We start from the raw sequence: 15,067 nt of genomic DNA, 5'->3' as shown, positions 1-15,067 counted from the left end.
ATCTGAATCAGAAGGTTGAGGACTTATGTACTCAGAGATATCAGTTATGATGAATGGTTTGTTACTAGATTATAATACTATATTGGATATCGTAAAATTCTTTATCAAAACCAATTCGTTATGAGAGACATAACTCATCTATATAGGTCTTGTGACTTTAAGATGGTGCATCTTTAGATTCATCAGTCTCAGATTATATCTCAATTCTTATTTTTGGATCGAATACTCATTTAGGCTTCAAGAGCTCTAATACCGTAAAGATAAATAATAAGTACATGCATACTCTATCATCATTATCTTCCTCAATAACTTGTTGCAATGTTCTTGTTCGAGCTCTAGTACTCCTTAGGCCTCTTATGAATAGTATATGTATATATATATTCATTAAACACTCAAAACAGATAATAGAAGTATAGCTAGTGAACATCCAAACTTATACTTTGGGAAACACAAAAACAAAAACAACAAATACAAATGCTAAGCAGGTGGAGATATCATATGGCAGAATAAGCGCCATGGTCGTCTTCTTGAGCGCAAGGCTGAGAAATAACAGACAAAATCACAAAAATAGCAAAAATGACGGTGGTGATGGCGGTGAAGTTGACAAGAAACGCCTCTGTGCCGTATTTCGCGAGGCCGGAGCTCTCGAGAAATGTGAGCTTCTCAAGAAAACCCAGCGCCGAGTTGCCGACGGCCAATATGTAAACAGTCAACCCAAATATCACGTGCCATGGGAGTGACACCCTTCGGAGATCAGCGGATCCTCCAGGGTAGAAGAATGTCACAAACCCGTACACCCACTGTACATTCCATTGCAATATTCTAAATATTTCAGTATCTACATATCGTATAATATGTAGGTTCAAAAATTATCAAATCTCTAAGTCTGATTTATGTACCTTCTATATAAATATAGCTGTCTCTCACACGAGAATAATAATACTTTGGGAATTTTTTTTTTTTTTTAGAAATTTAGTTCTTAAATTTTGAGTTTTGTTTAATTCAATTTCTAAGATTCAAAATCGGATAATTTTAATTCTAAATTTTGAATTTTGCCTTGATTTGGTCTTTTAAATTTTAAAATTGACACTTTAATCTCGATTCTTCATTAAACACTTAATTACAATTCTTTTAATTTAAAAGTACAAATCTTGAAACTTAAGTAAATCAAACACAAATTTTTAAGGTAAAATTGTAATCTTTTGAAAATTATAAATTAAATTGAAACCAACTCAAGCTTAAAAAAATACTAAAATCCTAACCATTTTATTTTTTGTTTTTTGTCTTTTAAAAAATAAAACTTATAGACACTACTTTCTCTACCAAATTTATTCCTTTGTTATTTATTTTCTTACTAATGATTTAAAAACCAAGCGAAATTTTGAAAACTTAAAAAATAACTTTTAAAAAACTTGTTTTTAGAATTTGGAATTTGGCTAAGAATTCAACCATTGTAGTTAAGAAAGATGCAAATTATTATAAGAAATGGAGAGAAAATAGCCTTAATCTTCAAAAACCAAAAACCAAAAACAAATGGGTCTTTTGATAACCATTTGGTTTTTGTCTTTTGTTTTTTAAATTTAAACTTATTTCATCCATGTTTCTTATCATAATTTGCATCTTTTTTAAGTACAATGGTTGAATTCTTAGTCAAATACAAAAAATAAAACTAACTTTTCGAAAACTACTTTTTTTAGTTTTCAAATTTTAGTTTGGTTTTTTAAATCATTGATAAAAAGTAGATAAGATAGAAAGAAATTTGGAAGTAGAGTAATATCTATAGACTTAATTTTCAAAAACAAAAACAAAAAAAACAAAATGACTATCAATCAAGGCCAAATTAATTACTAAACTGTGCTTAAATATTTGATATTTTAAAATTTAGGGATCAAATAAAAACTAGACACAAAATCTAGGGACAAAAATTTTTTTTTTTTTAATAATTTTTGTTGACGAAAAACATCATGCGAACTATTAGAATAGTAAATTTTCAATTGTGTTTTCAATAGACTTGTGAATTATGAAAAATGTCAAGAGGTTAAAAGATCAATGAATCAATTATGATATATGTTAACTTTTGAGAGACTAAATTAAGATTTAGTGAAAGTAAAGAAATTAAAATTGAATAATTGAGAGCAGACTAAAATTGTATAGATTTCAAAGAATAAGGTTCCAAATAATATTTTAACCTTGAAATTATTAAAAAAACATGGACCAAGTTTGATCTAACCCCAAGGCCCAAACTACATAACACAGAATCAATAACAATTCAAATTTAATGCATGTTTATTTAATCTTTTAAGAGAATCTTCTTTGTTTATAAAAATAATGAAATAAGATACAAATTTTTTTACGAACGCATGTGAGTACTCTGACCTAGAAATTATGAAAAGAACAAGTCACGAAATATGAATATCTTAAAACAAAATTATTTTTTAAAAAATAAATTATTATTTGAATCCTTATACTTTAGATATTTTCAATTTTCTAATTCAAATCTTTGTGCTTTCAATAAATCTTTAATATAGTCTCCACTGTTAATTTATTGTTGACTTTTTTTAAAAAAAGAAAATCTTATCTATTAACATTTTTATTATAAATTTTGAAAATATATTCACGTCTAATATATCCTTACCTGAAAATTATTATTATTATTTAAGCAATTTAGGTAAAATATAATTTTGAAAAGTTAAATATAAGATTTATCAAAGGCGAAGGGACTAAAATTAGACAATTGAAAATACATAAACTTTAAACAAACTTCAAAATATTGGGACAAAAAATAGTCTGACAATATATATATATATATATATATATTATATATATATATAGTTCTTAAGTATTGATTTTGGTTTTAATTTAATTCTTGAGTTTCAAAATGTAACGATTTTACCTTTCAAATTTGAGTTTTGTTTTAATTTGATCTTTGAGTTTCAAGATTTTACATTTTTAACCTTGATTTTTCATAAAATACTAATTTTTAATTATTGATGTCAACGTCTATTAATTAATTTAAAATAATTATAAAGTGAAATTTTAAATTTAATTATAAAAGTAATGAAAAATAATGAAACTTAACTAATTACAATTTAATTAGAGTTCATTTGCTAACCATTTTGTTTTCTGTTTTTGGTTTTTTAAATTAAACTTATTTCTTTCCCATTTCTTATAATGATTTACATATTTCTCAAGTACAATGATTGAATTTATAACCAAATTCTAAAAATAAATACAAAAACTACTTTTTTTAGTTCTCAAAATTTAACTCGGTTTTTTAAATCATTAGCAAAAAACAAATAACAAAAAAGAAATATGAATGTAGAAGTAGTGTCTATAGGTTTAATTTTAAAAAACAAAAACAAAAAATAAAATTATTACCAAACGGAACCTAATTGTTTTTAGTGTTCAAAATTTGACTTGATTTTTTAAACTATTGATAAAAAGTAGATCACAAATAAAAAATTTGGAGGTGAAAATAGTACTATAAACTTAGTTTATAAAACCCAAAAAAAAAAAAAGCCAAAAATCAAATAGTTAACAAATGAAGTCAAAATGTTATCAAATGGAACCTAAATGTGTAACATTTTAAAGCGGATGGGTCAAATAGAAATTAGACCCAAAACATACCAATCAAAAATATTTTTTTCCCCTTAAAAAAAAAATGGATTGAATGGCAATTATGTAAATACCTGGAGACCATAGAGGCTAATTACGCCAATTCCAATCCAAGAATGCAAGCTGTAAAGATTAGCGATCCCACTCTCATTATGGTTCTTGAAGGCGGCAATGATCCCCACAATACCCAGTGCCAATGCGACGCCGTGTAGCACCAAATGAATCACTTTCTTCACTTCTTTCCTTAATGGCAGTGATTTATAACTAATTATAGCTGCATTAAAAAAAATCACTAATCAGCTAATTAACTTATATTTGGTAATTAATTAATGATTTCTCAAAACATAAATTTGAATTTAGTCCATTACCTTCACCTCCTATGATAATCAATCCCAGTAGCATAAGAACAGGATGAATCTATTGAGAAAAAAAAAAAGTTTAAAGAATTAAACACTAAATGATATGTAATGGTTTTTTCTTTTCTTTTTTTTTTTTTTTTTTCTACTATGTTGACTAATAAAACTATAAAAGGATGATGTTGATCAATTAAAGAAGTGAAAAGATTTATGTGAAATGTACCAAGCATAGAATCATTTTCATACACCTACTTTAGGTTTGAAATCTTTTTAATACTTGAAGATAACTTCGAAATTTAATCCAATTTAAGTAAAAAAAATTATTGATAAACACTAATAAGCGAACATCTATCACAAGTTTCTAACACTGATAGCCTTCTATCTGCTTTTATCAACCTCTATCAAAGAAGATTAAATTTTATTATTTTGTGTAAATATTTTTCTTTATTTTTCTATTTTTGTGAATCCCCCTTTAAAATTTAATTTATATTCAAAGCTCTTTAAGATGATATCATTATGTTTTGGGACAAAAAGAAAGTCTATTAATTTAATTGTTGCCTTTTATTAGTAGAGTTAAATCAAATATGGTTTTTAAAATGAATATAACTCAATTGTCATAAAGATTATAATATCAACTCCAAGTTAAGAGATTTGATTCCTTCACACTTGAAAAGGAAAAAGAATAAATAAAGTATTTTAGGAAGAAATAAATGAAATTCGAACTTTTTTCCTTTTGAAATTTTTTTTTAAAAAAAAGTGTTAAATTATAGGAAATATCCTTAAATTTTATCATTTTGTTTAAAAAATGCTCATATTATCCTTGACCATTCATAGTATTACAAATCCACCATTCAAGTAGGATATTGATGAGAATTAAAGGAGGTAGAACAATGTCAACTTTCACATCCCAAATCCCGTTTCACGTCATTGTTCTCCTCCAACAAATTTCTACTCGAATAGTAATTTCGAAATATTTGTGAAATATCAAGAAAAGTATTATAACTTGTAAAAATTATTGATAAATTTAATATTTTCAAAGAAGACCTTAGATTAACAAATGAAAATTTTACTTCTCTCAAACAATATTATTTTTTTAGAATGCAGTGTATAAATTGATTCACTTATAAAAATTTATGATTTAAATAGATGTGTTTAATTGATATAAATAAAAAAATCTATGAGTATAAATATTTTTTTTTTCTAAAAATTAATTATGTTTTAACATCATGTGAACATTACTTTCTTTCTTTTTTACAGATAATGTCGTCATTACTTTATTAAATTTCAACTACGTTATTGAGTGGAATCTCGTTTAAAACGATTTTTTATAAACATTGATAGAAATATTAAAATTTAAAAATATAAAGATAAAGATAAGAATAATGTATTCTCCATGGACCCAAAAGAAATAAGAAATAATTAACTTTTTTTTCTTTTTTTTGAAAACTTGCAGCCATTGCAATTATTCCATAATCCATGGAATCTATCTACAGCTCAATCCCACACATTCCTTCCTTTTATTTATCATATTAAACATTGAATGTCATATTACATTTGCCTTCTTTTTGTATTTTTCTTTTTCAAAAACCTATTGATACTTTACATTTTTTAATAGAACCAATTGTTAAGTTTTTGTTTAATATCCATTTCGTTTTTGTTTTTTATTTTTGAAAATTATCTTCTATTTCCTCCTCAGTTCTACAATAATTTGCATCTTTATCAAGTACAATTTTTTAAAAGTTACTTTTTTCAATTTTTAAATTTTGGCTTGAATTTTTAAACCATTAGTAAAAGGTAGATAACTAAGGAATAAATTTGGATGTGGGAGTAATCAGTAATGTCTATAGAATTAATTTTAAAAAACAAAAACAGAAGACTAAATGATTACCAAACAATACTTGAAATACTAGTTTAGTCAATATATTTTGAAATTTGTTACATTTTAGTTTTTATACTTTCAATAAATATTAAATTTAGTTATTTCTTTGGTTATTTTTTAAAAACCATTTTGTCATCTATTATGATTTTTACTATAAATTTTAAAAATATATTTGCATAGTCCATCTTATGGTATAAAAGTTATTATTATTATTTAACCAATTTAAAAAAAAAAGAAAAAAATTATCTTGAATAAATAAATTTAAAATTTAAAATTAAAATTGGACAATTAAAAATATAAAATCTAAAAGGGAACAAACTTCACAGAATTTGATGAAAATGATATTTTAACCTAATAAATTTTCAATAACATCAAGTCAAATATCGTTTTATTACCATAACTTTTGCCTATTTCATGAGATACCATTTTCGGTTTTTATTTTATTCCACCAGTTCTAAACTATTGCTTTCAACTCTTTTAAAGAAAATTATTTGAACTCTCAGCTACATCATAAATAAAAACAAAAACTACTAAATTCAGTTTTAAAACTGTGTTATTTCCAAAATATTATCAAGTAGTAGATGAAAAACAAATAACTTTCGTAGAGAAAAATGGAGGGAAAACAAGCAGAAAATTGAGAAAAATGAAATCATTAAAACAAGACGCTAGTTATAAAAGATATGAATGTGATTATGATCTAAGTACTTTCTTGATAATATAATTTTTTTCATTTTTAATGAAATAAAAAAAATCAAAACAAGTCCAAATTATTTATAATAGGAAAATTTTTATAAATAGAAAAAATGCCAAAATATTTATAGATATAATAAAAAAAATATTGATCATTGATAGAAACTGATAAAAGTGTATCACTGATAGAAACTAGTAGAAGTTTATCAGTGTTTATGATCGATAAAAGCTAATAGAAGTCTAAAATGATTAAGTTTTTATATTTTGTACAAATAATTTAATTTATTTTTATATTTTTAAAATTTTGGCTATATAAATAATAAAATAAATACTAAATGGAGAAAATTCTATAAATAAATATTTATAATTTTTAACGTATTTATGAAGAAAATGCATCCAATAAAAAATTGACACACGATAATTAAATTTTAAATTTTTTTTTTTTTTTTTTTTTTTTGCGTGTATATGAAATCTAGACTACATTTAAATATGGCTAATTTACAAAAGAGTGAAAGCTTTTTAGTGGAGGTAGGTGGGAAATGGGAGCTAGGAGCTAAAAGGTGGGAAATATGAAATATCATTAAAAAAGTGAATGGATAATTATTTGCTATTTAACCCTTTTCTTTTGAAAATATGCCAATTGTAGTTTCCTTCTTGGACGCAACAACTACCGGCTATTATTTATATATCTAAATGTTTTTTATATACATTATTTATTCTCGATTTAAACAGCCCAAATTCAAAACGCTTCCCCGTTTCTAACCAGCCATATAATTAAAGAAATTCCATATTTTTTTTTTTTATAGAGAATGAACAAATTATTAATTTAAGCCTTACTTGATAATCATTTAATTTTTGTTGAATAAATAATTTGATTTTTGATTTTTGATTTCTTAAATTAAGTTTATAAATACTCATTTCACTTTTAAATTTATTATTTTATTACCTACTTTCTATTAATGTTTTTAAAAATCATGTCATGTTTTGAAAACTAATAAAGTAATTTCTAGAATCTCGTTTTGGTTTTTAGAATTTTGCTAAGAATTCAACTTTATAATTTAAGAAAGATGAAACCCGTTGTAAAAAATTGAGAGAAATTATATTTGATTATCAAAAACTAAATGGTTACCAAATGTGCCTTTAATTTTTTTATTTTTAGTGTTTGAAATTTAAGTATACAAACACTCATTTCATTTCTAATCTTCTTGGTTTGTTATCTATTTTTTATCAATATTTTCAAAAATTAAACCAAGTTTTCAAATTGAAAATTAAAATTATAAGCCTTATTTAGTAATCATTTCGTTTTTTGTTTTTGTTTTTTAAAATTAAGTCTCTTTTCTTCTCATTTCTTATCATGATTTGCATCTTTCCTTAAGTATAATAATTGATTTTCTTAGCCAAATTTTAAAAACAAAACAAAATTTTCAAAAGCTCCTTCTTTTAGTTTTCAAATTTATGCTTAGTTTTTCAAATCATGATAAAAGATAGATAGCAAATGAAGAAATGTAAAGGTAGGAGTAGTGTTTATAAACTAAATTTTAAAAAACAAAAACAAAAAATAAAATGGTTATCAAACGAGAATCATAGTTAAAAAAAAAAAAATTCATTTAGTTAATAACTCAACTCTTTTAATTAATAAAGATTCAAAGCATTGTATAAAATTGAGAGGAAGTAGTCTTAATTTTAAAAAATCAAATAATTGTCAAATGAGGCTTTCGTTTTCAAATTTTGGCTATAATTTTGAAAATAGTCCGAAAATGTAAACATAGAAAATAATAAACAATGCTGGTTATAAGCTTATTTTTCGTTAACAAAAAATTAAAAATCAAATAATTATATAATAAGATACAATCTCGCTCGGTTGAATTCTTATCCTCAAAACAGTTTCGATTTGGTTAAATTTTCAATTCCATTTCTATAGTCTTTCACACATTTAACATTGACTTAAAAAGATTCAATGACCAAACTATCTAACACATAATTGAAAGATTTTATATCAAATAAATTCATTAATTCTTAAAAATTTTCAAATAATATAAGAAATTTATTACATACAAACTTATAGACTTTTATCAGTCTTAAAAGTGTACTGACTAAAACTTTAACATTATATAAAGACTTCTCATGAAACTATAAAACGTATGAAGGCATGACAATTGTTTGTTAAGTCCATAATATTTGTGAAAATTGACTAAATTATAACTACAAATTTTCAAATTTAAAAATTTATAATGAACATTTGAATGAGTCAAAGTCATATGATCCAAATTAAAAATTTCAAATCATTTAAATAAAATTTAAACATAAATCATCCGACTGAATTAATAATTGAAAAATACAGTAATAATAAATTAATACTATTACAAAAATTCACTATTTAAAAGAAAGCTACCTCATATTTCCGGTTTATTTTATTTAAAATTTGAATTAACGTGTTAAAAAAATATAAAATACTTTTTCAGTTCCTTATCCTTGATTAAATCTCCAGTCACCTATTAATTTATTTTATTTTATTTTATTATTATTCTTACGTCCAATTCAATCGATCAAATCGAGAGAAAAGAGTTAATGTGACAAATTGACAACATCCAAAATCCGAATCAAGTACAATATAATAAAAATGTAAACACGGTTTTTATATAAAATTTCAAAAATTAAAGTAAAAAATCTGAAAAATCTCAAATTATAATTAAAAAAAAAAACTAAGACCACGCCAATAATCATTTAGTTTTTATTTTTAATTTTTTTAATCAAACCTATATATATCAATTTTATTTCCAAATTGGTTGATTTGTTATCTAATTTTTCCTTTTATTTAATTCTCATTCAATAATCATTTTTTTTATATTTATTTTCCCTATTATTTTTTTATAAGAATTTGTATCTTTCTTAATCGAATGGTTGAATTTTCAACTAAATTCAAAAAACACAAACAAATTTTTAAAAACTATTTTTTTAGATCACGTTTAATAATTATTTAATTTTTAGTTTTTTATTTTTTATTTTTAAAAATTAAGTCTATAACACTACTTTCACCTCCAAATATTTACTAATGGTTTAAAAAATCAATCCAATTTCAACTATTGTAGATGTATCATCATAAGTAATGTGAAAAAATAAATTTAATTTTAAAAACAAAAACAAAAAATGAAATAATTAACATAATTTTGAAATTTTAACTCGATTTTTATACAATCAATTAAGTAAAAAAAAAAATAGAAATAGAAGTAATGTTTGTAAGCTAAAATTTCAAAAATAAAAAATAAAAAAAAAATTAAAATACGCAAATGTAACCTAAAATTTGAATTTATTTTCGAAATTTGACTAAGAATACAACTAAAAAACAAACTTAATTTTTGAAATTGTTGGGAAACAAAGTGAAATTAATAAAAAGAAAAATTCGTCGGTCAGATGGCATTAACAATTAAATATACTAATTTAGCAATAGATAATAAAATTAAAACGAGAAAAAAAAAAAAAAAGAACCCTAAAGGAATCGGGAGAGTAGAGATTCAAAATCATTAACAAAATTCCGAAAAATTCGATTTGTGGAGAGAGAGAAACAGACTTACATTGAAGATGAGATTCTTATTGACAGCTTCCCAAGCGAGGCCGCCTCTGAAATGAATGGTCCAAATCAGCACCATAATTAGCGCCACGATTGCCAGCACGTGACTCACCACAGTGAACGGAAAAGCCTTAACCGCTAGCGCCATCTTTCTCTCTCCACCGCTCTCTCCGCCGCGCTCTGTTTCCTCTGTTCAAGTCGAAGCAATTTCTGGAAGCCTCTGCCTCAGGGGTTATTATTTGTTTTGTTTTGTTTAGTTTTTGACTACGGAGGCTTCTTTTAAATCCGTTCTCGATTAACGAAGATAAGTATGCCACGTGTTCAATTGCGGTTTGCTGTTATTTTTTATGAAGATTGGAATATGGAGTGACGTGTCGCTTTCCTCACCGTCCATCACAACTAACGCTGCCTCATTGTTTTATACCTCCTTTGTAAGGGTGTTGTTGACTAATGACTAGTATGGAAGACTTTTGGGTAAATTCAAGAATAGTCTAGTTTTAAAAATGAAATGACAAATGTAGGTTAATTGTGAAAAAAATGGGAAATTTGTTATTTTTAACCTAAAAATATTTTAGGGTAAAGATTGAGAATTTTATCGTAAAAAAATGTAAATGGGGAGAAATTCCATAAATTCTAATTCTTATGAGAAATTTGTGGGAGTTTTTTTTTAGAAAAATTTTTACCGATAGAAAAATGTCAAAATATTTATAAAAATAGTAAAAAATACTAATTAACACGGATAGATTTTTATCAACGTCTATTAGATTTGTATCAATTTCTATCACCGATAGAAATTATAAGCCTCTATCAGCTTCTATAAAAAAATATTAAAATTTTATTATTTTGTGTAAATAGTTTTTCTTATTTTTCTATTTTTGAAAATTTCTTTTCTTGATTCAAAACTAAGAATGGCAAATAAAAAGTTTTAAAAACTATAAGAAAAAAAAAAAAAAAAAAAAAAAAACATCTCCTAACGATAATTTCCGTAAAATTAAGTTAAAAAAAACTAGCTTAAAACTTACAAGAAAAGAATTGAATTAGAATTGGTCGGAAAAAATTAAAACTAAAATTGATGGGAATTTGATTTTTTTTTAATTTAAAATGAAAAAAAATGGAATGAATCTAACTTAAATTCATTAAATTAATAAAAAAAAAACATGATTTAAATTTTTTAATAAATTAAATATAGCGTCTCATAATTTTTTTAATCATATTGAGAGAAAGAAAATAGGAAGTAAAGAACGAAAAATAAAACGCCATAGAATAAATATTAAAAATAAAATTGATTTCTTTTCCTTTTAATTACAAATACATGATTTCAATTTTTTTTCAAAAAAAAAAAAAAAAAAAAACTTACTAAGAAATTCAATTTTCTTACTAGGGTGTTTGGTAGGTAGGTTTAGAATTTTAAACCTGGAAATATTAGGGATTAGGTTGGGAGGTTTAGGTTTAGGTAAACTGGGGAATGAAGTGCAGATTTTAGATTAGTTTAAATTTGTTACGAGTGTTCAAAAAACTCGATGACAAAAAAAAAAAATCGATAAATCCAATCCAACCAGTTTGGGTTGGATTATCAATCTTTTGGGTCGAGTTCAAATAAATGAAAATTTCATGGATTAAGTTGTTTCATGAGTTCACCTAAAATAATATAAACCAACTCGAACTTAATTATTAACTTTAAAAGGTATATTTTTTTAAACTCATGATACATATATTATAATGAACCCTATTAATTCTTTTTTGGAGGGTCAAACCAACCCAACCCAAAATTTTTGGGTTGGGCCACTGGTTTTTTTTTTTTTTTTTTTTTTTTAATTTGACTATTTTTTTTAACTTTTATATATATATATATATATATATATATTCGGGTCGGGTTGAGTCGAGTCGAGTTGACTCGACCCTGAAATGGGGTAACCCGAGACCCAACCCGAATGTAATATTTTTTTAACATTTTTAACCCAACCCAACACAAAATAAAATCTAACCCAACCCAACCCTTGCGGTTTGGGTTGGGTAGTCCGGATTGGTCGAGTTACCGGATTTTTTGAACACCCCTATATATATATATTAGTTTTATTTAATTTCATTAGTTTTTTTTATAATTTATTCTCTAACAACTCTTAAAAATAGTTTTTTCCAACAACTCCTAAAAATAGTATTTTTTTTAGCATTTTGGAAAGAGATTTTACATTGTAAAAATTGAAATACAGATGTTAATCTTAATTCAATTATGAAAACAACTAAATTAAATTTTTACATATTAACACTTTATTTCCTTTTAGAACAAAAATTTAAATAAATGACGCGAATAACTCAAACCAACTCAACCCAAATGTATGAAGGTTGGATTGGATTGGATTCATTTTATAATGATGGTTATTTCAGTTGAATAAATTTACAACCCGAACAATTGGGTTTGGTCTAAAAGTCCTTCAACCCAACTCAACCCAACCCACGAATATCCAAAAATTTGTATCTTAAATTATTTTAATATAGTCAAGTTTAAAATAAACTGAAAAATTTTAAAGAATAATTTTAAAAAAAATTGAAATAGAGATTTTGACTAAAATTATAATTTTATTTATATATTGTTTTAATAATTTGATATTTTAATATTACTAGATTTTGAAATAAAATTTCATAGACTTATGTCATTTTAACTAATTCGAAAATGATCAATTCTTTTTTTTACCATAATACGTTAACTTAAAATTGAAATAAACTAGTATTTAAATATTAGATTTAATTATTGAAAAATTATCAAATTACATTTAAGGAATAAAAAAAAATTGAGTTTTAGTTCTTATTTGATCACTAAGTTGTTTTAAACATTTTAAAACTTTACATTTAGAAAATGATTCTAAGTCTTGGAGTTAGTTAGATTTACCAACAAAAAAAATTAAACAGTTATTAAATTAAATTAGGCTTTTCTACACATATAGTTATACACATATAGCTTAAATAAATATAACTATATAATTGCAGTCTATTGTGCATGTTTGGAATGACTTAGAAAAAAAATGTCTTTCAAAAATTCATTTTATTTAAACACGTTGGATAAAAACTCGTTTAAATAAAGAACACACATGTATTGCAATTCTTTCTTTAAGTGTTTTTATATACAAATCTGTCTAGTTTGTGATATACTAAGAGCGCTTTTATTAATGTTTTTCAAGGTTGGCTAGTGGCGTTCGTTGGAGGTGCAATCGGAGGTTGGCCAACGAAGTTGGTAGCCGAAAATTTTCCAGTATGGGGGGAAGGGAGTTGCAAAAGTTTGGTCGATGGTGGTTAGAGTTGGCTGGTGGCAGTCGGAGGTGGGGCTGACAATAATTATCGAGGTGGCGAATGGAGGTTGCCCGACAACGGTCACCGAAGTGGCGACTGGAGGTTGACCGACGATAGTAACGGAGTTGGCAGTCAGAGTTGCTTGGTGGCAGTCGCCAAGGTGGCGGCAGTGTTAGCATAAATTCTTTATATCTATATTGAATAGATAAACCTTAGGATCATTCATGTCAAATTGTCAAGAATAATATACCGGATTCCATTGCAAAATTGATGATCTCTTTATATACTAGTTCAATTAAGGTTACCATTAAACCTTAATTAACTAGGAATGGGCTTCTACCCATTACCTTAATTAATTATATCATATAATAGGACCCAATCTAATAAAATAATCCAATGTGATAAATCATTAACCCACATACATAGCCCATACTTTAATTAAACATATTATTATTTAAATATGTCTAACAAATCGGAGATGGCCGGCAACATTCGCTGGAGTTAGTTAGCGGCGGTTGTCGGAGGGAGGTGGCCAGAGTTGGCTATAATGGTCATTGAAGTGGTGTTCGAAAGTTAGTCGACGTACTTCCTAGATTAAGATAGAAAAAAAAGATGGAGTGGGTAATCCATGGCATGGGAAAAGAATATGCCTCCTAGATCCATACCCCAAACAAAGGTTGGATTTAGGATGCCTAACTCATCCAATCTGAAACCAACTCCCAATAAGTTTCTTATCCATAAGGTTTTTTTAAAAATTTTAAATATTAATTTTCATTTAAAAAACTTAGTTAACATTTCCTCACGGTAGATTTTCTAAGGGAAAAAAAATCATGTTTTTGTAATTGAAAGGAAAAAAAAACCAAATATTTATTTTAGTTGTGGTGCTTTATTTTTCTTCCTTTACTTCCTATTTTCTCTCTCAATATAATTAAAAATTTCTGAGATGCTCTATTCAATTTGTTTAATTTAAATCATGATTTTTTAAAATTAATTAATTAGACCAGACCAATTCCACTTTTTTTAAAAAACTCAACGAATTCAAATTTGTGTAAGTTTTAGTTTGATTTTCTTAATTATCAATTCCAATTCCAATTTTTTCTTGTAAGCTTTTTATTTTTTTAAAAAAAATTGTTTATTTATCATTCTTACTCAAAAATATCTCACAAATTTCTCGTAAGAATTGGAATTTAAGGGAATTTTCATGTAATAACTTTTTTTACCAAAAAATTTTGAATCTTTACAAGAAATCTCTACTCAACCTTTTTTGCAAATTTTTTCTTTTACAAATGTTAGTGAAAATTTTGGTTTTAAATGAAAAAAAAAAAAAAGGTTTGTTTGAGAATCCCACATTGCTGAGATTGATGAGATCTCATTTATATACTCCCTCCTTGAGTTGTGGGTCTGGGTCCCAAGAGTATCCATGTTTTAGGGGAGTGAGAAGATAGGCTAATGTTGGTATGGTGGACATCCTATGCACACCACCATCCGATCGGGCGAGCGTGTTTGTGTGTTATTAAAAATAATTATTATTTTAATTTTCTTTTTTTGCAGATTCTATTTTCCTAACAACTGTCATTCGTGACCATTCATTGTTGTCATTTCTATCCATCTGAGGGTAGCCATTCCAATAATTTTAAGACGTATTCCATCTACTACTGTTGTGACGGTTCTTTC

General features: G+C 25.3%; 1 protein-coding gene across 1 annotated transcript; it reads right to left on the bottom strand.

Moving 5' to 3' along the window:
* Positions 1-352: 352 nt before the first annotated feature.
* On the bottom strand, positions 353-10,500 carry ACYB-2 (Cytochrome b561/ferric reductase transmembrane protein family). The gene is made up of 4 exons (XM_039032216.2): positions 10,113-10,500; positions 3,984-4,032; positions 3,690-3,889; positions 353-800 (listed from the first exon to the last, which is right to left on the bottom strand). Exons 1-4 carry the CDS (start codon positions 10,254-10,256, stop codon positions 495-497), a joined length of 699 nt encoding a protein of 232 aa, XP_038888144.1. The 5' UTR covers positions 10,257-10,500; the 3' UTR covers positions 353-494.
* Between the last annotated feature and the right edge of the window lie 4,567 nt (positions 10,501-15,067).

Source organism: Benincasa hispida, chromosome 5 (assembly GCF_027475165.1).
Source record: "Benincasa hispida cultivar pf3 chromosome 5, pf3_genome.v1.1, whole genome shotgun sequence".
NCBI classification, from domain to species: Eukaryota; Viridiplantae; Streptophyta; class Magnoliopsida; order Cucurbitales; family Cucurbitaceae; genus Benincasa; species Benincasa hispida.
The sequence above is the reverse complement of the archived record's forward strand: the minus strand, read 5'-3'. Positions and strand labels throughout refer to the sequence as shown.